Source organism: Seriola aureovittata, chromosome 10 (assembly GCF_021018895.1).
Source record: "Seriola aureovittata isolate HTS-2021-v1 ecotype China chromosome 10, ASM2101889v1, whole genome shotgun sequence".
Taxonomy (NCBI): domain Eukaryota; kingdom Metazoa; phylum Chordata; class Actinopteri; order Carangiformes; family Carangidae; genus Seriola; species Seriola aureovittata.
The window spans coordinates 17,694,732-17,719,775 of NC_079373.1; the positions used below are offsets into that span (position 1 = coordinate 17,694,732).

At 41.8% G+C, this 25,044-nt stretch overlaps 5 protein-coding genes across 6 annotated transcripts; 3 read left to right on the top strand and 2 right to left on the bottom strand.

Moving 5' to 3' along the window:
- The first annotated feature begins 1,376 nt into the window (after positions 1-1,376).
- Positions 1,377-8,197, top strand: unc45a (unc-45 myosin chaperone A). Its single transcript, XM_056387090.1, has 19 exons — positions 1,377-1,535; positions 1,657-1,849; positions 2,455-2,630; positions 2,745-2,834; positions 2,971-3,138; positions 3,427-3,595; positions 3,738-3,908; positions 4,170-4,341; positions 4,497-4,797; positions 4,878-4,972; positions 5,131-5,272; positions 5,444-5,584; positions 5,673-5,800; positions 5,880-5,946; positions 6,041-6,154; positions 6,234-6,349; positions 6,948-7,065; positions 7,156-7,311; positions 7,422-8,197. Exons 1-19 carry the CDS (start codon positions 1,512-1,514, stop codon positions 7,707-7,709), a joined length of 2,829 nt encoding a protein of 942 aa, XP_056243065.1. The 5' UTR covers positions 1,377-1,511; the 3' UTR covers positions 7,710-8,197.
- Positions 8,198-8,322: 125 nt separating this feature from the next.
- LOC130176155 (RCC1 domain-containing protein 1-like) lies at positions 8,323-10,709 on the top strand. Its single transcript, XM_056387091.1, has 8 exons — positions 8,323-8,589; positions 8,719-8,934; positions 9,039-9,204; positions 9,287-9,408; positions 9,500-9,604; positions 9,920-10,090; positions 10,187-10,216; positions 10,398-10,709. The coding sequence occupies exons 1-8, from the start codon at positions 8,391-8,393 to the stop codon at positions 10,553-10,555; spliced, it is 1,167 nt and encodes a 388-aa protein (XP_056243066.1). The 5' UTR covers positions 8,323-8,390; the 3' UTR covers positions 10,556-10,709.
- A 1-nt stretch (position 10,710) lies between these two features.
- On the bottom strand, positions 10,711-12,848 carry LOC130176156 (calcium and integrin-binding protein 1-like). Its single transcript, XM_056387092.1, has 7 exons — positions 12,435-12,848; positions 12,009-12,043; positions 11,802-11,901; positions 11,475-11,628; positions 11,268-11,386; positions 11,047-11,135; positions 10,711-10,952 (listed from the first exon to the last, which is right to left on the bottom strand). The coding sequence occupies exons 1-7, from the start codon at positions 12,483-12,485 to the stop codon at positions 10,931-10,933; spliced, it is 570 nt and encodes a 189-aa protein (XP_056243067.1). The 5' UTR covers positions 12,486-12,848; the 3' UTR covers positions 10,711-10,930.
- Positions 12,849-13,667: 819 nt separating this feature from the next.
- LOC130176152 (titin-like) lies at positions 13,668-21,647 on the bottom strand. The gene is made up of 4 exons (XM_056387089.1): positions 21,518-21,647; positions 20,920-21,034; positions 14,280-20,546; positions 13,668-14,070 (listed from the first exon to the last, which is right to left on the bottom strand). Exons 1-4 carry the CDS (start codon positions 21,536-21,538, stop codon positions 14,036-14,038), a joined length of 6,438 nt encoding a protein of 2,145 aa, XP_056243064.1. The 5' UTR covers positions 21,539-21,647; the 3' UTR covers positions 13,668-14,035.
- A 1,032-nt stretch (positions 21,648-22,679) lies between these two features.
- Positions 22,680-24,638, top strand: gdpgp1 (GDP-D-glucose phosphorylase 1). Of its 2 annotated transcripts, none has more exons than XM_056387388.1 (2): positions 22,680-22,859; positions 23,163-24,638. In XM_056387388.1, the coding sequence occupies exons 1-2, from the start codon at positions 22,844-22,846 to the stop codon at positions 24,269-24,271; spliced, it is 1,125 nt and encodes a 374-aa protein (XP_056243363.1). In that variant the 5' UTR covers positions 22,680-22,843; the 3' UTR covers positions 24,272-24,638. The 2 variants fall into 2 exon arrangements, with proteins under 2 accessions (XP_056243363.1, XP_056243364.1); XM_056387389.1 differs by having other exon boundaries at positions 23,166-24,638.
- The last annotated feature ends 406 nt before the right edge of the window (positions 24,639-25,044 follow it).

The following is a 25,044-nucleotide window of genomic DNA, read 5'->3' on the forward strand; positions in this document are numbered from 1 at the left end:
GACACAAACCAACTGTCCATGCCGGATAGTCTTCTAAAGGCAGAAAGCTATCATGGTAATGTGAGAGTCTTCACAGGTGAACCTGAGCCTTGAGAATGAGGCCCACAGGGACGCACCTTGTCTCCCCGGCAACAGAGGACACACAACAATGGTGCTTGGCCGTCCTGGTAAAGGAAAGCCCCCAAGGGACTTGACGGAGGAATACCAGAACACTTCCTTTTGTGGGTTTCAGCTGTGAATACACTGTAATGCAGAGACAAAGTGGTAGTGCCAGGTATATAATATACCGTATATGTAAACATATATATGTGCAATCTTGTAGTATTGTATGTGTATTTAATTTTTAACTCATATGCCAAGAGTCAAAATGCAATGTCCCGTTTTTACCTTTGCTCCAAAGAGTGACAGAAATTAAAACATTTTTGATCTGAGTGTCTCCATTTTGTGTGACCATTTATTTTTTACTGTTCTGCATTTCAGTGGGAATTATTGTGGTTTTTGCTTCACTGTATTTGTCAGACAGCTGTTGCAATGTAGTAACTCTGTTGCATAAAGTTAAACATACATAAATTAATATTAATTATATAGATTTTTTTTGATGTGTTCAACTGATTACCTCTGCTTATAATAGTTTGACATCAGCTGTTGTATGTTGCTCTTGTATGTTTCTACTGACATTTTGACTTGTCATATCAGGAAAGGCACAGGTGTTACTGATAACATAACGATGGCTCCATTCCATTAAGTGTCCCAGTGAGTCACGACAGCGTGATAGTGAGTCAGCATTCAATATACCTTTAGTCTGAAACTGAAGCATCTAAATGGAATTCAGCCATCATTAATTAATTTTTCAGTTCCTACTGTGACCAGTCAAAATATCTTATTTAACTTTCTCTGAAGAACCCTGCTCTGCTGGAAGATCACATTTGCAGGTTATAGGACTATAACTGAACCTTGGCAGGAGGGGGAATTTAACTTCACAACCTTTGTATTTCTAAAATACTGGGTAAAGCTGTGAGAGGTTTTTGTTTTTTTTTCCTAAAAGGCATACTTCTGATATGCTCATAAAATATGCTTTGCAGAGGTTTAAACTATCCAACACTAAGCATTTAGACCACCTGTAACATTAAATATGTCTCGCAGCTGAGAGCATGCATGAGAACCTTTTAATGGCTGGCTTTCCTAACCCCTTCTTCTTTTATTGCAAAAGTAGCTTGACAAAACCCTCTGTCTGTTTGGAGTGAGGAGCAGCACACAATCAAAATATAACCAAATAAAGCAGAGATGCAGACCGAGATGCTCTGCTGCTCTCTTCCTTTTATGGTAATGTAGCGTGAGGGAAGGGGGCGGGGCTGATGCGTAAACGTCCTCAACGTGCTTCGGACACCCGGAAGCGTCGCAAGATGTAACATGTTTGACTGAAGTTAGCTGTGTTTGTGACCTAGTAGAGGAAAACTAAATTTCATATTCACCATTCTAAGTAACGCTGAATTGTGTGTAGCACAGCGAAGATGAGTGTGAGTGAAAAAGAAAAGGTAAGGTAGCAACAGCTAGCTGCTTTGCCGTTTTAGCTTAGCAGATTTCATCCATACATTTGCTCGAAGCATTTTTCTGTCCTCCTGAGCCGTTGTTGCCAACTTCTTCTCTTTAACTCAGGACCCTGCAGCCCTGAAGGAAGAGGGGAACACCCTTTTCAAGGCAGGAGACACGCAGGGCGCTGTCCGCTGTTACACCAAAGCACTGAAGCTGAGTGACAGCCAAGCAGAAAGCGCTGTTCTGTACCGCAACCGCTCCGCCTGCTACCTTAAACTGGACGAGTTCAGCAAGGCAGAGGCTGATGCCTCCAAAGGTGGGACACATCACTGCAGCGGATATTGTGGAGTTAGTGAGATAATTGAGTAAAACCATATAGTTTTCATGATTGTACACAGGAAGTCTTAGGTTAAAGTGAAGGGACGGCGCACCTGAGCACGCGGTAAAGCCTAGTTTTACTTGATTTGCACTTTGCAATCGATCTATTCATCATAGTTCACTGTGACTTGCTAAGGCCTGCACGTAATATGGGCTATAGCCCCTCACCCCCAGACCAGGATCCTGAATTGCTTTGTAGTGCTTTAAGTGCCAAAGAGTAGAAAATTAGAACATAAAGCAGCTCTTTGCAAATATGATAGTCAGAGATGCTCATGATTATACAGTAGACAGACGGACAGACAATACATCATACAGACCCAGATGTAAACAGTCATTGAGAAACAATTTCTACAGAGGTATACACACTAACTGTCCTGTCTTTGATGAATGGAAGTATTCACAACTACTATATTTCCGTAGGTGAGAGATAATATATCTTTCTACAGCTCTGGGTGGTGTTACATGAACTGACCCTTTAACTGGCTGAGGATTTATGGATGTACACAGTTATGTATCGAATGTCATATTTGCCACTCTTTTCAGCTCTTGATACTGACCCAGGTGATGTGAAAGCCAGGTTCCGGAGAGCTCAGTCTTTTCAGAAACTTGGTCGGCTCGACCAGGCCTTTCTGGATGCTCAGAGGTGTGCTCAGCTGGAGCCCAAAAACAAAGCCTTCCAGGATCTGCTCAGACAGCTAGGAGCACAAATCCATCAGAAGGTGATGTGATGTTTTTAAAAAATGGATGAAGGGACATGGAGATTTGGTCATGTATTTGAAAGCTAACCCTGGAGGAACAGTTGCTAATTAGGCTTTTTTCTCTTAATCCTGTAGTCGGCACAACTAAACTCAACAGATGCACGTGTGCAGCAGATGTTCTCCCTCCTCTTAGATGCCTCTGCAAAAGACTCAGATCGACAGAAGGTAAGGGTGGTGCAGAGGAGTCCTAATGTATTTTTAGTAATTCTCTCTTTAAGTGTTTTGATTTTTCTTCATTTATCTTGATCCATCTATGAAGCTGCATTGCACTAAATTAATGTAGTCCATTAATCAATTTCAGGCAGCTCAAAATCTAGTGGTGTTATCTCGAGAAGAGGCAGGAGCGGAGCAGATCTTCCGTAACGATGGAGTGAAGCTGATTCAGAGACTACTTCTATCAAAGCAGGAGGACGTGGTCCTTTCTGCTCTGAGGACTCTGGTTGGTTTGTGCACAGGGCATCAGTCCAGAGTAAGTGTAATAATTTCTTCTAAAGATATTCATTGCATCATCTTTAAGGTCTTTTTTTTTTTTTTTTTTTTTTTACAGTGATGTAAACTTGTATTTCACTCCTTGGAACACAGATAAAACAGGAGGTATATCCATAGTGATACCTCTCTTATTTGTACCCTTTGTTCCTTTTAATTTTATTGGTATATACTATATCTACATCCATGTAGAAGTGTTTAATCTGTCAGGAGACTGTATCCACCATGCTAATGACACGTTTTAGTGCTGAAGTCTTTATTTTATTCCTAGACTATGGCTATAGTGAATGAGCTTGGAATGGAGCAGCTGTGCACAGTAATGGGATCAGGAGCCTCCACTGTGTCGCTGGCTGCCTGCCACCTGCTGCAGGTGATGTTTGAGGCTTTGACGGAGAGCATGAAAAAAGAGATCAGAGGGAAAGATGAAGCCATACTTCCTGGTGAGTTTGGACTCTGATCATGTTCATATTTGGAGCTGGCTACACATGAAAGTTGACTGACAGTGTAACAAATGCTTTTTTGTGTGTATCAGCTGCCTGTCCTGTACTTTCAAGGGTAATTGATTGTGTGAATTTGAAACAGAGCCCTCCAAGGAGCTACGCTCAATGTTGCGGCATCTCTTGGGAATGATGCCAGCAGCTAATGTGTCAGGAGCAGGCAGAGACAGTGCCATCAACCTCCTGGTCAAACAAGTACCCCGCAAGTCCTTGAAGAACCCTGACAACTCCCTCACGTTATGGGTGATAGACCAAGGTATGAAATGCACCTGCATGTAATCAAATAATTCTTTTACCGTTATGCTTTCATGGAAACAAAATAGCCATAGACCCTCTGTCAAATATACCCATTACAGTTTTTCACTATAGTTGGACTACCCTGACAAGGAGTAAAAGTGTTTAATCTATGTTTTCAGTGCCATGGCTTCAGCTATTTCAAACCCATTCCAGACATTCAGTCACTAGTTTTATCTGGCATTGCTGCAGCCAGATTAATGACGTCTTTGTCTTTCTGCAGGACTGAAGAAAATCCTGGAGGTGGCTGGGACAGTCCCTGAGCTCTCAGAAGGACCACCTCTTACAGATAACTCCCACATGAGCTGCTCTGTCTTGCTTAGCAAACTCTATGATGACCTAAAGAGTGACAACGAGAGAGAGAACTTCAACAAACTATGTGAAGAATATGTTCAGTGAGTTAACCAGCAAAGATTGTGTTATTAACTTGTCTGTTACTAGAGCTGCTTAATACTACAATATCGTGAATGTGAAAAATCATTATTACAGACCATAAACCAACAAATGTATTCTGTGACAAATTCTCCTAACCTGATATTTTTCTGGGTAGGCAACACTTTAGCCGGTCTAGCTTAGATGCCAAGCTACGAGCCATCCAGACAGTATCGGTACTCCTCCAAGGACCGAGCGACGTGGGTAACAGAACTCTGGAGATGTCAGGAATGATGGACGCTGTGATCTCTCTGTGTGCATCTGAGGATGTTACTCACCAGCAAGTAGCGGTGGAGGCTCTTATCCATGCTGCAGGCAAGGCCAAGAGAGCCTCCTTCATCACAGCCAACGGAGTGGCACTTCTGAAAGACCTCTACAAGAAGAGTGAGAATGACAGGATACGTGTGAGAGCCCTAGTGGTAAGTACTGCAGACAGTTAGAGAAAGGAGCATTACTAAAGAAAGATACAATGAATTCTTTCCTGTGGTTTATTACACAGGGTTTGTGCAAGCTGGGATCAGCAGGAGGGACTGATTTCAGCATGAAGCAGTTTGCAGAGGGATCCACGCTGAAACTTGCCAAGCAGTGCAGGAAGTATGTGTGTTTGTGTTGAATTTTGAACCTGGTTATAGCTTAAGAGAAATGTTTCATGCCTGGTCCACATTGTTGCGTAACATGCCTAAAAACGACAGATGAGGAGTTGATTCTTGGATTTTAAGATAAGATGCAAGCTGTATTTCTTTCTCTGTTAGGTGGCTGTGTAATGAATCTCTGCCCCCAACCTCCCGCCGGTGGTCCGTAGAAGGTCTCGCCTACCTCACCTTTGATGCTGATGTGAAGGAAGACTTAGTGGAAGACAAGAGCGCTCTGCTGGCCATGTTTGAGCTAGCAAAGGTTGGGTTGTTATAATACTTGTGACTCATGGACAGTAGAAGGCAATTATAAAGTCAGATTCCTCTCATAAAAGGTTCTTGATAACTCTGGTATTTATTTTCACCAGCGTGACAATCAACTTTTTTTTTTTTAACTAGTGACATTGACTTGTTTTTCTGCATGTTCCTGCAGTCTGAGGATAAGACAGTGCTCTTTGCTGTGGGCTCCACACTAGTCAATTGCACCAACAGCTACGAAGTGGAGAAGCCGGATCCTCAGATGGTGGAACTGGCCAAATATGCAAAGCAGCATGTACCTGAGGAGCACCCCAAGGTACTGTTCTTAAAAGTTATATTACATGCATCCTTTTCTTTAAAGACTGCCTGTTTTACGTGAACCCGTCTGTCTTTTTGTGTGTCAGGATGCACCTTCCTATGTGGAGAAAAGGTTGGTGAAGCTGCTGGAGGCTGGTGTAGTGTCTGCGTTGGTGTGTATGGTCAAACATGAAAGTCCAGCTCTCACAGAGGCTTGTAGAGATTGTATTGCCAGGTAGGCAAAATGGCAGTAAGTCTTTTCCACTCGCTGTTCTCTCTGTAGATTTTTGTCTTAATGCCATTTCTCACGGCAGGGTGTACTTGGCTTTGGTGGAACGGCAGGAAGACAGAGGCACAGTGGTGGCACAGGGTGGAGGAAAGGTAGAGCACCACAATAAATATGCTAAGTTTAGCCTGCGCACTAATCTGAATACTTTGCCTTCGGAGGTTCACATGCTGTATGTTTTCTCCACAGGCTCTGATCCCATTGGCATCCGACAACACAGATTTAGGGAAAATCAAAGCGGCACAAGCTCTGGCAAAAATAACCATCACGTCTAACCCAGAGATTGCCTTTCCAGGAGAGAGGGTGAGGAGAATCTGTAATCAGCCTCAGTCAAAAATGTAAAAAGTCTGTCTTGTTAACCTTCTCTCTTTTATGTTTTTAGATCTATGAGGTGGTCCGCCCACTCGTCAGTCTTCTAAGTCTTGAATGCACCCTGCTGCAGAACTTTGAGGCACTCATGGCTCTCACCAACCTGGCTGGCATCAGTGATAGACTCAGGTTGGCCACTAGGGGGAAATCTATCCTAAGAATACACATGCAAAACAGTCAGTTGTAAAGGGAGCATGATAACAGAGATATTTGCAAATCCAATTTTCTGTTGTATTCTTTCCCCACAATTTAGCAGAATTACCCCCCCCCCCCCAAAAAAAAAAAAAGGTACAGATTTGTGCCATTTTAACTTCTAAACACACAGGATCCTAGTTTGCCTCCTAGAAATTGAAATGCCATCAAAACATTTTTACCAGTGCTGATTTCAAGTCCTTTGGGGAAAGTGGCCTAAGCTTTTACAGTGCAAGTCCCAAGCCAAGACTGAGCTCCTTTAAGTCCAGTTAAATGGCTTCACAAGCAAATTGCAAGTTAATATGAAAATTCTTTCACATTTCTGCATGCTGAGAGCTTACACATAGTAATTAAGGTATGTGACTATGCCTGACGCTGGCATATTCATTTTGATTGCTCTTGGATTTCATCAACTCAAAACTTAACTCTCTTATGTCTTGACTGTATTTCATAATGTACTTCTCATTCTGACATCACAATTTTATATTAGTTAGTAGTGTATCTGCGTATAGTGATAAAGTATATTGTTTCACAGACAAAAGATCATAAAAGAGAACGCCGTGCCAAAAATTGAAGGCTACATGTTTGAGGAGCACGACCTGGTCCGAGCTTCTGCCACGGAGTGCATGTGTAATTTGGTTTTAAGCACAGAGGTAAGACACACATTATTAATCCTAGATTCTTTGGCAGAAATTTGTTAAAAAGTTGAACTAACAGCAGTGGGTGATTTGGTGTGTTCTCAGGTGCAGAAGCTGTACCTAGCAACAGGGAACGACCGGCTGAAGCTGCTCGTGCTCTACAGCGGAGAGGAGGATGAGAGGCTGCGGAAAGCTGCTGCAGGAACCCTGGCCATGTTGACCGCTGAGCAGCCTGAGCTCTGCGCACGCATCCCCGGAACAGTAAGCACACCACTGTCCCCACACCTCCAGCAAGTCAGCACTGTGATATACGACAGTGCCTTAGTTTCATATTTTGGCTCACATGACTCCCCACTGTCGTCTCTTCTCAGACAACCCACTGGCTAGAGATCGTACAGACGCTGCTGCTCAGTGAACTATCCGACCTACGTCATCGTGGAGTGGTCATCGTTCTGAACATGATGCAGGCGGAGAAGAGCCTGGCTGAGATGCTCATGGAGAGTGAAGCTCTGGAGATCCTGTCTGTCCTGGCGAAGGGAGGAGAGGGCACGCCAGAGCCGGTCTCAAGAACGGCTCAGAACTGTCTGGACAAGGCCGTGGAGTACGGCATCATCAGAAACAGGGAAGGGAGGGAAAAGGGCAAAGGAACTGAACCCTGAAAACACAGCTGCTGTGTGTGAATGTGCCTCTTGGCAATGTTAAAGTGCTTTGAGTATTATGTGGGACCAGTAAAGTCATTTAACTTTTACAGGAAATCAGTTTTTTGGTCTGAATGGGTAGACGCCGATTACTCTCGTCTTAACCAAAAATGGTTAAAAGCAATAAGAAATTTAGGAATTTAGTTCCACTGTTTGTATTAATTTTCATTGTATTTTCATTCATGCACATCCAGCAAAATATTTTATACATTCTTTAGAGATTGTAATTTTTGCTTGTGTAATTGTTATTCCCAAAATATACTTAGGCATAATTTTACATTGTTCACACTACTTTATCTTTTTTGTAATTACGTTTGACCTTTAAAAACCAAAACATTTCGTTAATATAATTCCGCTAATTGTGTGCTGTGTTTAAAAACAATGCGTTATTACCTCACTACATTCCCAGTGCTTTAACTGTGTTTTAAAAATAAATCTCTGTATTTGAACTGTGTAGTCGCCTCTCTGCTGAGTACATCCATCTCTAACGCATGGGCGTAGTGTTCAATTTTGCAGCATTATGGACGCGCATGCGCAGCACATCCCGGTTCCACAGTCATGAGTGTTTCAACTTTGCGGACAACTGCGTTGCGCGGCTCAGCAGCGTTTCTGTGAGAAGTCATCAGAAGTAAAGCGTTTTCAATGCGGTGGTTCGGATTTGGCTTCAACGCATTTGGACAGATATGTGTCCATGAAAAATCAATGAAAGTAGCAGGTAGAGACGTCGCCAATGAAGTCAAAGTGAACAGTCCAACAGAGCTGTCGGACAGAAGTGGCTGCTGCTCGAAGATCAGTCAAATCAAAGCATGTTGGAGTCGAAGAGCATCTTTGCATTTGATCGGTGAGTCCAAGACAACTTCTCAAAGCAGCTGTGCAAGCCGTGGTCAGACACTCTAATTATTTGACACAAATTAAAGGCGGCTACAATAACGCACTCTTAACTCATGTATCATTTTGCTCTCTTTGATAGGTGCCAGCTGTGTGTGTGTGGCAGGTTTCGAAGCAGCCACCTCCAAGGAGTCCTGTGGAGTCTCAGTGACAGACAGCCGCGGCTGTACAGATGCTGTCATCAGTGAATTGTATTTGACCCTTGCTTTCCCAGACAGGATTGAGACCTGGGACCTCCGGAATAAAGAGAAGACTCCATCATGGAGCATGGAAATAAAAACCCAACCACAGAGCTCTGGTTACGTGTATTTTAATATCTGATTTAGCTGGCAGACATCAGAATCATTCTGCATGACATGTAAGAGTCTCAACAGTGTACTTCTTGCTGCTTTTTTACTCCAGGACCCCTAGTGAATCTTCCATTGGTCCCTGGGGGTTACGTAGCCACAAAACCTCCCCTCTACCGCCCCTTAACACCAGCCCTGAAGGCCAAGAGTCTGGCACTGGGAGCAGAGCATGCCATCCTTCTCTGTGCCACAGGAGCTGTGTACACCTGGGGACTGGGCAGGTAGAGCTAACACTCATGTGTTTGTTTTTATTAGGAATCTGAGCAGTTGCACCTTAATGAGTATTGTCTGTTTATTTGATAGTCATGGTCAGTTGGGGCACGGAGGCCTCACATCTGAGGAGGAGCCCAAGGCGGTGGAGGCACTTTGGGGAATGCCCATGAGCTGTGTTGCTACAGGAGGCTGGCACTCTGTCTGCATTAGTGGTAAATGTTGTATAAAGATGTTGGCAGTGAAAAGGGTTACACCCCCTCAACTTGTGAGAAAAAAAAAGTCTTAATGACCTTTTCTTCACAGATGGGGGTGACCTTTATGTGTGGGGTTGGAACGAGAGTGGCCAGCTTGGACTTCCATCACGAGGTCTGAGGAAAGCAACTCAGCAGCAAAGTAGCCAACAAGCAGGTTTGATGGTGGATTCATTATATTTGAAAGAGACATCACTTTTGAGTTTTTCAAACTGATTTTGACTTTGAGCATCATAAACTAAATGCCATCAACTGTCACTGCACTGGGATAAGCTACAGCTGATATCTCACGTTCCTTTGCAAAAATAGACCATTTAAATGTATAGCATATCAGGTATGGGAAAAGCTTTAGCATTTATAAATGAACCATCCCTATAACTCAAGTATAATATCATATATGTTGCTTGTAGTATCCACTCATGAGTAAAATCTTCAGCGGTAAAAGCTCAGTTACATTGACTGTACTGAACAGGAGCATTGTGCCAAGATGCCAGCTCATCTCCTGGTGAAGAGCCACAAGAGGGAGAGAAACAGGAAGAGGTATTCATATCGATCCAGGCGTTCCCGGCTCTACTGGATGTCACTCCGTCATGTGAAATCAGTACAGTCAGCTGTGGCTCCCGCCATACAGCTGCTGTAACAAGTAAGGACCATCTTTCTCACTGGTGTATAATATTGATTTACATTCTGTGATAAGTCAGCGTCATGGTCACCTTTTCCTCATATTTTTTGATTTCAGCGACAGGTGACCTCTACACTTGGGGCTGGGGTAAGTTTGAATCTGAAGCTAAGCTGACATCTAAATACATTTTACTCAATTACAAATATGTTACGTTTAAATAAAAAAACACCCACTAGCAGCACCAATCAAATTATGATGTAGTGAAAAGACATATGGTCAGTACAAGTTAAATTTCCCCTGTCCATCTTTCCTCCTATTACCATTTCAGGTGAATACGGCCAACTTGGACATCACACTTTAATCAGTTCAGATGAGCCTCAACGCGTGGAGTACTTCAGGAAGCAGCAGATGCGAGTAGTTGACGTAGTGTGTGGGACATGGAACACTTTTGCTGCTGTCGTCAAGGAGGAAGTAGCTTGCTCTTAAAAATTCCCCTGATAAACATGAACAGTGGACTTTGGATAGCATATCAGGAAGTGTAGATTATAACAACAAATGCATGGAGACTTTGGATTTAATATATTTTGTAATATATCTAAGTTATTTGTTTGTATGTCTATAAAAAAACTTTGGTAATTAAGTACTTTTTTAAAACATTTTTTTATTTTCCTTACATATATTTAAAAATAAAAATCACAAGAGTTATTTAATTTCAAAAACAATACATAAAAACAGTTAAGGTGATAAAATCCACAGGTAAATATAATTTAAGGCAAATAGTGAAAATTTCTCTAATCAAAAATGAAACACTATAATATCAGAATTAAAGGGTGATGCATTTCCACAGCCCACTAGAGGTCTTCACAGCACAATCTTGAAAGAACTATGGAGAAATGAAAATATAAAGTTGCAGTTAAGTGAACAAAATTGTGTCATGTCAAACACATACTGGTAATAATAATCAGATTTTTACTTACCTGACAAAATCAGGTGATCTTGAGATGACATGCTGAAACTCTGAGAGGTTCACGGTTCCATCCTTGTCAATGTCTGACTCTTCAAGAATCTAAAAAACATACACAGGGAAGAACTGTTAGGCCCAGTAACACATCAGTGTACCGACATGCATCCACTAGCTGTTACAAATATCTAGGGTGCCTCCATGCATCTTCAAAGAGGAAAAACTCAGTGAACTCACATTGCTGATGAGCTGTCGCATTTCCTCTGCAGTTAGTCTTGTGTCATCTGTCTCCCCGGTCAGACAGTTAACCAGCTTCTCCAGATCTCCGCTGTCAAGGGTTCCATCGTCGTCAAAGTCTAAAAAAACCATCAATATGCTTCTTATACAGATTCATAGCCTGACATGTATTACTCATAACCAACTCTTTTTAATCAATTTATTTACCAAATATACGGAATGCATAGTGGGATTTGATTTCCAGAGTAGCAGAGTCACTGAAGGCACTCAAAAGATCCAGAAAGTCCTCAAACGTGAGGCTTCCATCTTTCTCTTCACATGTTGAGAATACATGGCAGATTCTTCTCCTGAATGGGTTGGACTGGGACAGGAACAAGTACAAGGGTCAGTACAGTTTATCAGTACTTAAAGTACTTCCTCCACAACACACAAAGCACAGGACAGTACACAGGACAGGACACTTAGTTAATGATAATAACCACTAAGCAGTCCGCATAACACCACAATTACCATTTAACTTAAATGTTATTTTACCTTGAGTTCTGGCAGAGTAAGAATCCTCTCCATTGGTACTCTGGTATTTGGAAGGTCTTTCTCATCTTTGGTGAGCAGTTCAGTGAATCTCTTGTGAGCCCTGAAAAAAAAGGAAGCCACAACTTAATTGTGTATTTCAACAATCAGTGATAGATTAAATATTTTTTTTAAACATGATTGTAATGTAACATGCAGTTCATCACTTACAGAAGAATTTCTTGTTTTGTCAAGAATGTCAGTTCCTAAAAGATAAAATTAGCATTATTAGAATGGTAACAGTGCTTTTCGCACCACATTGGAATACTTTTATGAGTCTGATTTCCTATAATGCATCCATGATCTAACTAACTGACATTAGCAACAACATTAGCTTCCATAGTCTTAATCAGCGTGACATCAACGTTATATTTAGTTTAAAATAAATACTACAACAGACCGAAAATAAATCACCCTGTCCCGCTGATGACAAGACTTAAATAATTTTCTTTTACCTTAACACTTTAGGGTCAGATAGATATTGCGTTATCCTCGGTTTTTACGGGGCGTGAAACAACTATTCACAACTTTAGCCACTCGGTTAACGTCTGCAGCGATGTAATACCTGCTTTGGGGGACTTTGCTTTGGACACTTACTTGATATTCTGAGAGCAAATCCTTCCCAAGTTGACTTGCCGTAGTTCCCATATTGGAATTTTCGACTTAAAGATGTACTTTTTGTTGTTACAAATACTACTACTGCTGGACAACTTGTTGCTTTAACATCGCTTACTTCCGGTTTCTGCTTAACGCATTCTATTTCCTGTACTAGCTACGTAATGGTTTCTATAGTGACGTACTTGTAAACAGCTGCTATACTGACAGGTCAACAGTAGCCAGCTGGTGACATATAGTAACTAATAGAGTAACATATTACATTACTGAAGAACCGTACTGAAGTAAAAATTTTATGTAGCGTACTTAACTGAATATTTTTATTGTTTGTTAGTACTTTATAGACTACTTCTACTCCACCGTCTTGTCAAAGAGCAACATTGTCCTACTTTTTACTCCACTACGTTTACAGTATTTCACAGCTGTAGTTACTAACGACTTTTAAGATTTTACATTTTAAAAAAATCATCTGACAACCTTATAAAATACAACACATTTCTAAAGGATTAAACAGTGGTTTTGACCTTTTTTGGCTTCTGAGCTTCTTGTCATGTCTGAGTTCAGAAGGGATTTCCAACCCCTGAAAGAATAGCATTAGCTAATATTGCACAACAAAAGTAAAGATAAGAGAGAAGTATGAAAATTAATACATTTTTGTGAATCACTTTGTTTTTTTCTTATTTCTTCTGCCATGAATTATTTCACCCCTCATATTTATTTTGTGAGCCTTTGGTGGGGCCCAACCAGAACCGCTGGGCTAAACGAACTAATTGTATGTAAAGAGGTTAAAACTAGCTCCACCTTGAGCAGCCACAGCAGTAAAAAAAATAAATGCTGCTTACACATTGATGCATCTGAATCTACAATCCAAAGTCAATTATGAGTCACAGAGGACATTTTACTGCAAAACTAGTACTTTTGAATAATTTTTTTTCTTTTAATAACATTTCTGTACTTAAGTACAATTTTGAATGCAGGACTTTCACTTATATTTTTCACTTGTATAGCATTGGTAATTTTACTTAAGTAAAGGATCTGAATACTTCTTCCTCCTAATGTTCCAGCCATAATCTCTCATCTCTGTTTTTCTGTTTTTGTTTGGGTTTTATTTATTTATTTATTTTTATTGTTTGGCTTGTTTAAATTGATTAATTTATTCTCTCTCTGTTCTTGTAGAATCTCTTTCCTAAAAATAGTCCAAGCATACTGATAAAATTACTAATCATCTTCATTTTATTGTAGTTTTACAGCAAATACCGTCTTTTTTGCGACAGAAACAAGCAAAATCTGTATTTCAGTACATTTTTCTTCTACGGTATAAACAAAATTAGTAACATGAGTGAGTAATTAATTCAGCTTACAAACATTAAAAACTTAATAATATACCTACAAAACAGTAGCTTTTGGTAATGTATTCATCATTAACTACCTGATAAAATACTTTGGGAATTGAACACCATCAGCAAATGTTTATAACTGCACTAACTACTTTACAAAAATGTATATACTGTAAATGAGAAATAAATGAGGATCCCAACAGGGAGATCAGGAGATGATCAACTCAGCCCCGGAATAGAGACAAGCTAAGCTCCTGGATTTGTGTCCCAGTCTGTTGTATCTGAAACAGAAGAATAAAAACAGAATTACTCTTAATACAAGTAGAATAATGTGCAATGAAATAAGTGTAAGTGCCTAATATATCTCATCATTCTCTAACATCTTTAACATCTGACTGTTCTTAGGTAATAATCCCATTGCTCTAATTACTTATTTTATTCTTAATAAATACAACAACTCTTATGATTTCTCCTCAGATTGTGGGTTTACCTGTCATTTTCGTTCCCTCCTTGGTCTCAGTTGGAACACCAATCCCATACTCATTTTCCCCAGTGACTCTGAAGAAGTAGATTCCTCCCTCCTCCAGGTCAGACACCCTATAGGACAGTCGGCGGCATTTGTCTGTGAGTCTTGTCCACCCTTTCCTGCTGAGGTCCCGTATGTCCACAAGGTAGTTCTTGACAGGAGCTCCTCCCTCATTCTCAGGGATGTCCCAGGTAACAGTGGCAGAGTTCTTGGTCACATCTTTAACTGCTATATGAGCTGGTGGACCAGGGGAATCCAAAACCCTCACATTCAGGGTTAAAGAGGCAGATCCAGCGACATTTTGCAGTTTGACTTTGTATTTGCCAGAGTCGTCACGTGATGCCCGTTCCACTGTGATAGAGGTGACGGAGCTGGTGGTATTGATGAGTCCTCTGACTCTCAGATCGACATCTGCCTTGTCCCATGACACAGTGGGAACAGGTTTGCCGGTGAAAGGCATAGTCAAAGTGAAGGAGCTGCCATCCTTAACAAGTAGAGTCTTCCTCATCTCAGGGCTAATATCAAACTTGGGCTCCTCCTCTCTCTCAATGGCTACCTGCGGATCTGTTTCAGGACTGGGCTCGCTGATGCCAATCTTATTTATGGATCTGACAATAAAAACATATTCTGCCCCTGATGCGAGTCCACTTACCGTAAACTCTGTTTTATCTGTGTTATGAACGCCAACAGCCCAGTCGTCTTCTGTTGATTTTCTGAATTCAACTTTATACCCTGTTACTGCTGCTCCACCATCAAACAGCGGCTTGTTCCACGACAGAGTGATTGAGGATCTGGTTGAATCAGCTATAATTGGCTTTGCTGGAGGGGATGGTAGAAACTTTGGATCCTCTGCCAGGGTGAGCGGGCATGGGAGACTGGGTTCACTTAACCCTGCAGCATTCTCAGCAAAGACTCTGAATTCATACTCACATCCCTCATGCAGACCAGAGGCTTTGACTCGTAAGTCATAGACTGGTTTTTTATTGACTCTTACCCAGCGAACACCCTGCTTCTCCCTCTTCTCAATGACGTAACCACTGATGCGGCTACCACCATCAGAGGCAGGTCTCTTCCAGCAGATAGTCATTGCGTCGCTGCTCGCACTTGTGACCTCAACATCCATCGGAGCAGATGCGATAGTAAAGGGATCCATTGCCCTGATGGGCTCACTGTCCAAAGTCTCACCCTCCCCATATTTGTTCACTGCCCTCACTCTAAACAGGTACTCATTTCCTTTGAGCAGCTTGGTTATCTTACAAGTAGTTGCCATCATGTTATCATACACAAGAGTCCAGGAGACACGGCTGGTTTCACACTTCTCAACAATGTAGTGCATGATGTCAGCACCACCAGTCTCATGAGGGGGTCCCCACGACAGGGTGCATTTCTCTGCTGAGAGTCCAGACACTTCCAGAGGTCCGGCAGGTGGGCCGGGCCTATCCAGGACCTTGCAAGTGATAACCTTAGATGTGGTACCACCTGTATTCTGCAGGGTCAGAGTATACTGTCCAGAGTCTTTCCTAACACTTTCTCTGATAAGTAGAGAGGTATGTGTCTTTGTTGCAGTTATCTCAATCCTTCCTTTGGTGCCAATATTTCTACTATTCTTCAACCAAAAAACTGTAGGATTGGGGCGACCGGAGATGTCAGCTTCCATTTTTAGGAGGTCTCCTGCTTTGACAATGAGCACCTGTCTAAATTTGTCCTCCAAGATAATTTTGGGTGGCTCTACATCGTGCTGTACAGTCACAGGTCCTGTGGTTTCAGAAGGTGCACTGAAGAGCTCAGCTGAATTCTTTGCAATCACACGAAAATCATACTGTTCACCCTCTGTGAGGCCAGTCACTTCCAGGGAGGTGTCCAGTAAGTTGGTAAAGTTGCACTTAAGCCAGCAACTATCTGGCAGCTCTTTACGCTCAACAATGTAACCGGTTATTTTAGCTCCACCGTCATATTCTGGTTTATTCCATGACAGGGAAACTGAGCTGTTAGTTATATTGGTGACTGTGAGGTTGCATGGGGGATCGCACTGGTCTCTTGCTGCTACAGGATCAGATGCCTTGCTGCAGGGTCCAACCCCTGCCATATTCTCAGCACAGACACGGAACTCATATATCAGGCCCTCTTCAACATTTGTTACCTTGAACTGGTTCTCAGTCACTGGGCTTCTGTTTAACTTTGTCCACAGAATACTGCTTTGATCTTTGCATTCAATATGGTATCCAATGATAGGGCTGCCACCATCACTGTCTGGTTTGCTCCAAGCAATGACCATAACAGACTTTGAGGCTTGTACAACATGGAGGTTGGTCGGTGGACCAGGGGGCTTGAAGGGATACTGGGCGACAACAGGTTCAAATTCAACAAATTGGCTCTTGCCATAGCGATTCTCTGCAGCAATACAAAACTGATATTCAGTACCTTGTGTCAGACGGGAAATTTTGATTGATGTTCTTGCAACTGTAGCCGACACAGTCTGCCAGGCTGTGCTCCCTGTATCTCTCTTCTTAACAACGTAATTACTGATTTGAGATCCGCCAGTATAATGTGGAGACTGCCATGACAAAGACACAAAGTCAGCGCTCACTTCATCCACACTAAGGTCACTTGGTGGTCCAGGTCGTTCAAAGACATTGACAAAAATTTCAGCAGATGTGTTTCCAACAGAATTGGTCAGAGTCACCTCATAGACACCGACGTCTACCCTGGTGGCATCTTTGATTATGATCTGAGATGACGTGTCAGATGTTTGCACATTTACCCTGCTTGTCTCTTTCAGCATGTTGCCATCTTTTTTCCAGGCTACTGTTGGTGGCGGCACACCTTTGAATGGAACCTCAATCTTTAAATCGTTCCCTGCCTTCACACTGAATGTGTTGGAGAGCAAACAAATAATGGGCTCAGCACTAGTATCCTTTACGATAACAGGTGTCAACAGGGACTTTGGTTCACTCCTTCCCTTTTCATTCACAGCGCTCACTCTAAAGAAATACTCCTTTCCTTTTGTCAGCCCAGTAACAGTCACTTCCAGTGCTTTACTCTCTGAACATATTGTCCATGTGTCATCTCCCTCAGCTTGCATTTCTACTATATAACATGTGATTTTGCTTCCTCCATCATGGTCAGGCTTCTCCCAAGAGAGTCCTGCACTATTGCAAGTGACATCACTGAGTGTGATTTTGCCAGGAGGCAGAGGAGCCTCAGAAACTTTAACAGCCTCAGCGGTCTCTGCTGGCAGTCCAGCCCCAAACTCATTCACAGCCAGGACACGGAAATAATAAAAGCATCCTTCCTGGAGATTTTCAATCTTGTATGAGTTTCTCACACAGCTGCTGCAGACACTTGTGAAGGCCTTTCTAGCCTCCTCTCGCTTCTCTACGATGTAGTGCGAAATCTTTGTTCCTCCATCAATGAGCGGTGTCTCCCAGGAGATGGACACAGAGTCTCTCTTTACCTCCTTCACCTCTAGGTTTGTTGGTTTGCTGGGAGAGTCCAGTACTCTGACGTTGATGAATGCCGATTTAGTGCCACTGCAGTTCTCAGCAGTCAACACATACTTTCCTGTATCATTTCTATTAACGTTCTCAATCAGTAACACTGTGTAGGAGCTTGTTACCTCAATTTGAGCCCGCTCACTGAGAGGTCCACCTTCCTTTGACCATTTAACCTCAGGCTCTGGCCTTCCCTTGATGGTGACAAACAGACGTAATGTGGAACAGGCTCGAACATTCACAATCTTCCTCAAGGCAGTGTCCAACTCAATCTCAGGTCCCTCCAATTTTTCCGCTGCTTTCACAGACCCAGGTAGTTCCACATGCTCTCCAACTCCGGCGGGGTTCATCGCACGAATGCGAAAATTGTACTCTGCATTTTCTTTCAGTCTCTTCACGGTGTAGTTTGTTTCCTTTATACCTGTGCTTGGTGTGCATACAACCCACTCATCCTCTACTGTTTCTTTCATCTCAACCATAAATCCACTAATGACTGCTCCACCGTCATAGATAGGCTTTGACCAGGTCAGAGACACAGTACTACTGGTAAAATCTGTCACTTTAGGGTTGGAAGGGGGACCAGGTGGGTAAGTAGCTTCACAGACTTTTATGTACTCACTTGGCTCACTTGGTGTACCCACACCAGCAGCATTTTCTGCCAATACTCTAAACTGATAGTAATTACCCTCAGTGAGCCCTGTGCATCGGAAACGCAAATCATTTAGTCTTCTCTTGTTGCATTTAGTCCACCTGACACCTTCTTTGTCACGTTTCTCCAGGATGTAGCCATCGATCTCTGAGCCTCCATCACTCTCTGGCCTTTCCCATGTTAGTGCTATAGAGTCACCAGTCACAGCGCTGGCCGTAGGGGTAGAAGGCGCACTAGGTGTTGTAAAAGGGTTCTGTGCAATGAAGGGCTCTGATTCCAAAAATTCACCAACACCAAATTTATTCACTGCAGCAACTCTGAATATATATTCTTTTCCAGGCACCAGTTTTGTCACTTTGTAACTGACAGCTTCAACATGGGCATCAACCCCAGTCCATGTAACACGGCTGGTCTCCCTTTTTTCAGTGATGTAGTGGGAAACACAGGCACCGCCATCATTTACCGGGGGATTCCAGTGAAGATTACACTTCTCTGCACTGACAACTTTCACCTTCAGAGGCCCATCAGGAGGACCAGGTCTATCCAGGACCCTCACATTAACTGGCACAGATGTAGTTCCGCCGACGTTACTAAGGATCAGTACAAAGTGGCCCCCATCCACTCGGGTACAGTCCCTGAGAGTCAGAGTTGTGTGAGTGAGGGTGTTTTTGACCTCCATTCTTGGTGTAGTTTTGTCAATTTCTTTTCCGTCCTTCAGCCATATTACATCAGGAAGGGGCTTCCCGAAGTAATCAGCTTCAATAACAAATGTCTCGCCAGCCTGAACACCAGTAGCGCTCTTGAACTTAGGATCAATGAACGCTGTGGGTCCCTCGATAACATCCTGAGCGATGATGGTTACACTTTCTGAAGGTGTGCTCCAGACACCAGCACCATTCTTGGCAGTTACTCTAAACTCATAACTTTGGCCTCCTGTCAGACCTGTGACTGCGAACTGATTCTCAATAACATTGGTGAAGTTTGCCTTCATCCATCTGCCATCTGGGAGCTCCTTCTTCTCAACAACATAGCCTGTAATGGTGCTTCCACCATCATACTTGGGTTTTGCCCACTCAAGTGTGATGTTCTCTCTTGTGATGACAACAGCTTCAGGTTTGCCAGGCGGATCGCAGGGGTCTCTTGCCACATAACACTCAGATATTTGGCTGGATGAGCTGAGTCCAGCAATATTCTCAGCAAAGACTCTGAATTCATAGTCAATGCCTTCCTGCAGTCCACTTGTTTTGAAGCGAGTATTAGGTATAACAAGCTTGTTCAGCTTGGTCCATAAAATGCTGTTCTTCTCTTTGCGTTCTAGATGGTAACCGGTGATGGGGCTGCCTCCATCTTTGGTTGGAGGCTCCCATTCAACAACCATGCTGTACTTTGTTACTGTGGACACAAAGGGGGTTCCAGGGGAAGCGGGCACACTAAATGGATATTGTGCAATTACAATAGGAGAGGTGATTGCAGTACTCTTTCCGTACCTATTTTCTGCAAACACTCTCAACTGGTATTCACTTCCTGTCTTCAGCTTGGTGACTTTGATTGTAGTTCTTACTGTTGTTGCTGACACTGTCTGCCACTCTGTACTTGTAGTTTCACGTTTCTCCACTATGTAGTTGTCTAGCTGACAGCCTCCTGTGTATTCAGGCGGCTCCCAGGAGATGGTAACATAGTCAGAATTGACTTCATCAATCCTCACAGGTCCTGTGGGTGGGTCAGGTTTTTCAAGAACAACCACAGTGATTTCTCCTGTAAATTTCCCAGCACTGTTGCTTGCCGTGACTGAGTATTGACCAGAGTGCTCCCTCGCAGCATGTCTGATATGAAGAACTGTTAATGAAGGTGTAGTTGAAATCTCTAGTCTTGATGTCTCTTTAACTAACTGACCATCTCTTTTCCATTCAATCTTTGGCATTGGGTGCCCAACCACCGGGATCTCTACTTTCAGATTTTCACCATTCTTGACACTGAATGTGCTGAAAGTTATCTGGAGCATTGGCTTAATAGCATTTTCCTTATCTGTGGCAGAGCCAGGTGGCACCCTTGGGTTGTGTTCTCTGTTCTCCGCAGAAGTGTCAGATGAACCTGGTGTGAAGATCAAATAAGCATTAATTAATCATAATGAATTATACATGATTCATATGGTTATTGATAAGCCAAATAAATCTCTTGGACCTTTTGAATGCATTTGAGTAAATACATCAATCCATTTCAAAATATGGACAAATTATTTGGTTTGCATGTAATGATTATAATTTGGGTATTCTGAAAAATGACATAAAACTGTATATTAAATAGGAAAAAACAAAATATGAGTCTTGTCCAGTTTGTTCAATACAAATGTGTGAATTTGTTGTTTTTAAAAATTGTTATAACATTTTAAACATGTTTAATCGAAATCAAAGTACGAATATATACTGTCTAGGCTACTAAGTGATAAGATGAATGCAGGACATACCTTGGACAATGAGTGTGGAGGGTGATTGAGAATCCTCTGCTGTGAGCTGAGCATCAGTGTCTGGTTTCATATTTATATTTAGAGTGTGAGCTTTATCTTCTGCTTTCTCTCCCGTCTACAAAAGAGGATGGTACAAAACCTTCAGAGAAAATGAAACGAAAGAGATACAGACACAAATACCCCACCCCACCCCACCCCCATTTGTTACCTATGTTTGGTTGTTTGTAAGTAAACTGTAGCTTTATGATCACATCTAAAAATCTGCTATACATATTTCATCATGATAGGATTTTGACCAAGGTAATATTAGTGTTTTAAGATGTGGGCTCTATTACTGTGGTGACTGTGATCTGTTGGTAACAGAAACTGGTTTTAAAAATAACTAGAGGCATGGTGGACCAGACTGCCCTCTGTTCAGATAAAACTCTATTATTATCTAACTTTGAAAGCTCTCATAGGTTTAAACCAGTTCACTTAAGCACAATTAGGAAAAATCACCCAAAAAAAGGAAAACTGAGGTGCCCACAACTTTTGCTATACTATTTCAATAACTTTTAAGATAGTCCAGTATTACATTTTTAAACACAATTGTACTTACTGCATTGTTGCTTGCTTCCATCCTTTGTCTTACTTATCCTTATCTATATGTATGAGAAATGTAATGTGATTTAAAAATCCAGCTTGTCCAGTTATGAAGCATCCACTGTGGTGATCCCCGACACTCTGTTGCAGACATACACAGCTCTGCCAATCACCGCCTGCTTTATCTCCAAAAGCATGCAGTGACTAAAATAACCATGATGCCTGACTGGCCACCTGACAGCTGCTCATGCTTTCAAAGTTAGTGGAGCTTACATAGGTCAGTGAGGAAAAACTGGAACATTGCTCAACATTTAAATATTGTACACATACTATTCCAGTTACAGGGGGTTTACCACATGGGTTTACGGTTTAGATAACTTCTAAATACATTTGTTTGTGTGTCTGTTGGAGGGTGGATGGGTTATATGTGTGTGCACATTTTAAGTGAACAAGACCCTTCCTGTGAGCAAATTGTCAGCCCTTACAATAATAGGTAGGTAGGTCAAGGCTATGAAATACTTAACATATTGGCTACTTTTATCAGAATACATGCATTACATTTGCCTTCTTGAGGAATATGTATTGGATTTTATTATATTTTTCTCCCCTCCTTTATCAATAAACATGTAAAGATGCAAACAAACAAGATACTTTTTTCTTATTCACAAAATACTAACAAAGGTTGAGCATAAACACAAAAAAATAAAAATGAAAATAATGAGTACATCAAGTTTTAAGAAAAAAAGGGGGGCTCTTCTCAAATTAACTTGAATAAATCAAGTAAAGAAACTAACTAAAGGGCTTATATCCTTCAAAAGCTTCAGACACTTACTTAGGAATTTAAACTTGTTCAGCCATTGATTTATACATTATGTAGTTTTACAATACCTGCATTCTTGTATAAAAACTTCCCTAATAACAGTAATCATTTGATTATTTAGCTATGTATTTAGCAATTATAATATAGAGAATATTTCTATTATTATTTTTTACTTACCTACAAAACTGCAGATAAATGCATGAATATAGCCATATTCTAATTATAATATAATTACTCTAATGTGAATGGATTCGACTTTAATATGGTAACGCAAAGACTATGCAAATAAATGTTTTTTTATCACCGAAACCTTTAGTTTGAAAAAAATGAACCGGATATACAACATAAACACCGACGAAGAAGAAGACGTGTCACTACCACCGAGGCTAGCTTAGCATAGCCAACCCGGCGTTTGCACAAATATGGAAGGAACGTAAAACTGCGAATATGAACAAGCGTTAGTTTTGTCTTTTTTTTTTTTACAAAAGCGTTAATCTGCTGTTTGTTCCAAGACGGGAGACGATGTCAAACCTAAAAGGTGAGCTCACTATCAAATGAACTCATGCTTGTGTCGTGACAATTACTGAGAAGCACAGGTGTCTGTGTCAGTGCATCTTAGCTTTAGACTGCTTGTTTTGTGTGATGTAGAGTTGTCTATTGGTTTGTAGGTTTGGGAAATTGTAATGGACAGTTTGGGTTTTTATTGTTGACACTTCAATAGACAGTAATAAGTTGCAGCCCTGCTGTCCACTCCTGTGTGTGACCGGTCTGTCAGATGATTCAGCAGGATGAGACTTAAATGAGCTTTCTTGTCAAATCTCATGCCTTTCTGCCTCACCAGCAGATCCAACCATGTCGCTGCAGTATGTGTACACAAACCAGGACTTTGTCACAGACGCCCGTCGGAGCACTGACAGTAGTTCCGGGATGGCATCACCGCCCGCAAAGTTTGACACAACCATCCAGGCCGGCTGGGCAGACAGGATGGAGAAGGGGCTTTTTCGATACCATCTGGGTAACTTACAAACACGCATCCTGCCGGGTTCACGTGGCTATGTGGCCCAGTTGAATATTCAAAGAGGAATAGAGAGAAGAAAGCCTCAGGAGATACTGAGCATTCAGCAGGAGTTCAGTGCCAAGCAATTCAATTTTAACAAAATCAATCCAGAGGAAATCATATTTGAGATGATAAAGGACACAGAGAGAGGCACAGCTTTGCATCACAGTGGGCAATTGCATCAGCCCTGCAGGATGGTCGTGTTGGTCAATGTCAGTCCTTTGGAGTTTGGACACTGTCTCTTTGTTCCAGAGCCATCATGTTGTTTACCGCAGGTTCTGACAAGGTTCGCCATCCAGGTCGGTATTGAATCTGTGCTTCTGAGCTCCGACCCTGGCTTTCGTGTGGGTTTCAACAGTTTAGGAGCATTTGCGTCTGTCAATCATTTACACCTACATGGCTATTACCTGGACCACGAGCTCAAGATAGAATCTATGCCGGTCAAGCCATTGCTTCCTGAAAGGGGATTTTATCGCTTGTTGGACTTTCCTGCAGGGCTTTTGTTTTACACAGAATCAGAGGAGTTGGAGAAAGTTGCCAGAGCCATCTGTGAAGTGACGGACTTTCTTGTGGATGGTAACATTGCTCACAACTTGTTCATGACTAGAGGATGTCCACCCTATGATCACAGACAGAACGAAAAGAATCTCTGTTCAAGAAAAGGCGTTCGCATCGCTGTATGGCCCAGAATATCCTGCTTCGGTGCCAAAGAGGAGTCTTCCTTCAACGTAGCTCTTTGCGAGCTAGCTGGACATTTACCGTTTAAGAACAAGAAGGACTATGAGCTCACTACTGAGAAAGATGTCATAGATATCATTCAGAGGTATGTCCTGCCTGATGAGGAGTTTCACAGGTTGGAACAGCAGCTTACTCGTCATTTAATGGGTTTATAATGTTAGGAAGCCTTGTTAAATCTTGTGCTAGAGTTACAAATCAACTAGATTGGATGCTGATATATTCAGTTTTCAGTGTTCCAAGTTTTTGGTCAGTTAGAAAATGAGAAAATATCTTGACCCTGAATTATACTTATGGATCTCTGCAGAATCCCCTATCCTGCACCTAGCCTAAAGATAGCATTGGATGTGCACACAACTACTCTACAGAATATGTTTCAAAGTTTCCACTAAACTATAAAGATGATTACAAATATTTACATTGATCAGTATTTTATTCATAAATGAGAGTGTGCTTTAATTGACTAATGGATGTGATGTAATGAAACTGGTATCAAATTAAAAAAAGCACTTTATCTAAAAACAAAAGTTTTGTATTTTTCTTTTTTTTTTTTGAGTTCCACTTTGTATTTGTATGATTTGATTTGATTTGTATGTTAAAGCAAGTCATTGACCTTTTACACCTAAACAGGAACAGAGTATCTGCTATGAAGATGCAACAGTGTAATGTTTATGGATAAAGTAACAGAAGGAACACGGAGGCTCATCTTTCCAAGGCAGTGATGATGTTTATAGCTGAGTCTACGTCAGTCGCCACTTCAGGACGATTCCCAGAACAGCATGAGGACGAGGAGGTGAGTCTAAGGATAGTGGCAGCATCTTGGAAAAATTACAATGAATAAAATGTGTTGCTTTCATGCTGTCCTCTTGTAGAAAAGGGAAACGGTCTCAAGGGTGGGATCATTTAACAGACAAGCAGTGTAGACAGAATA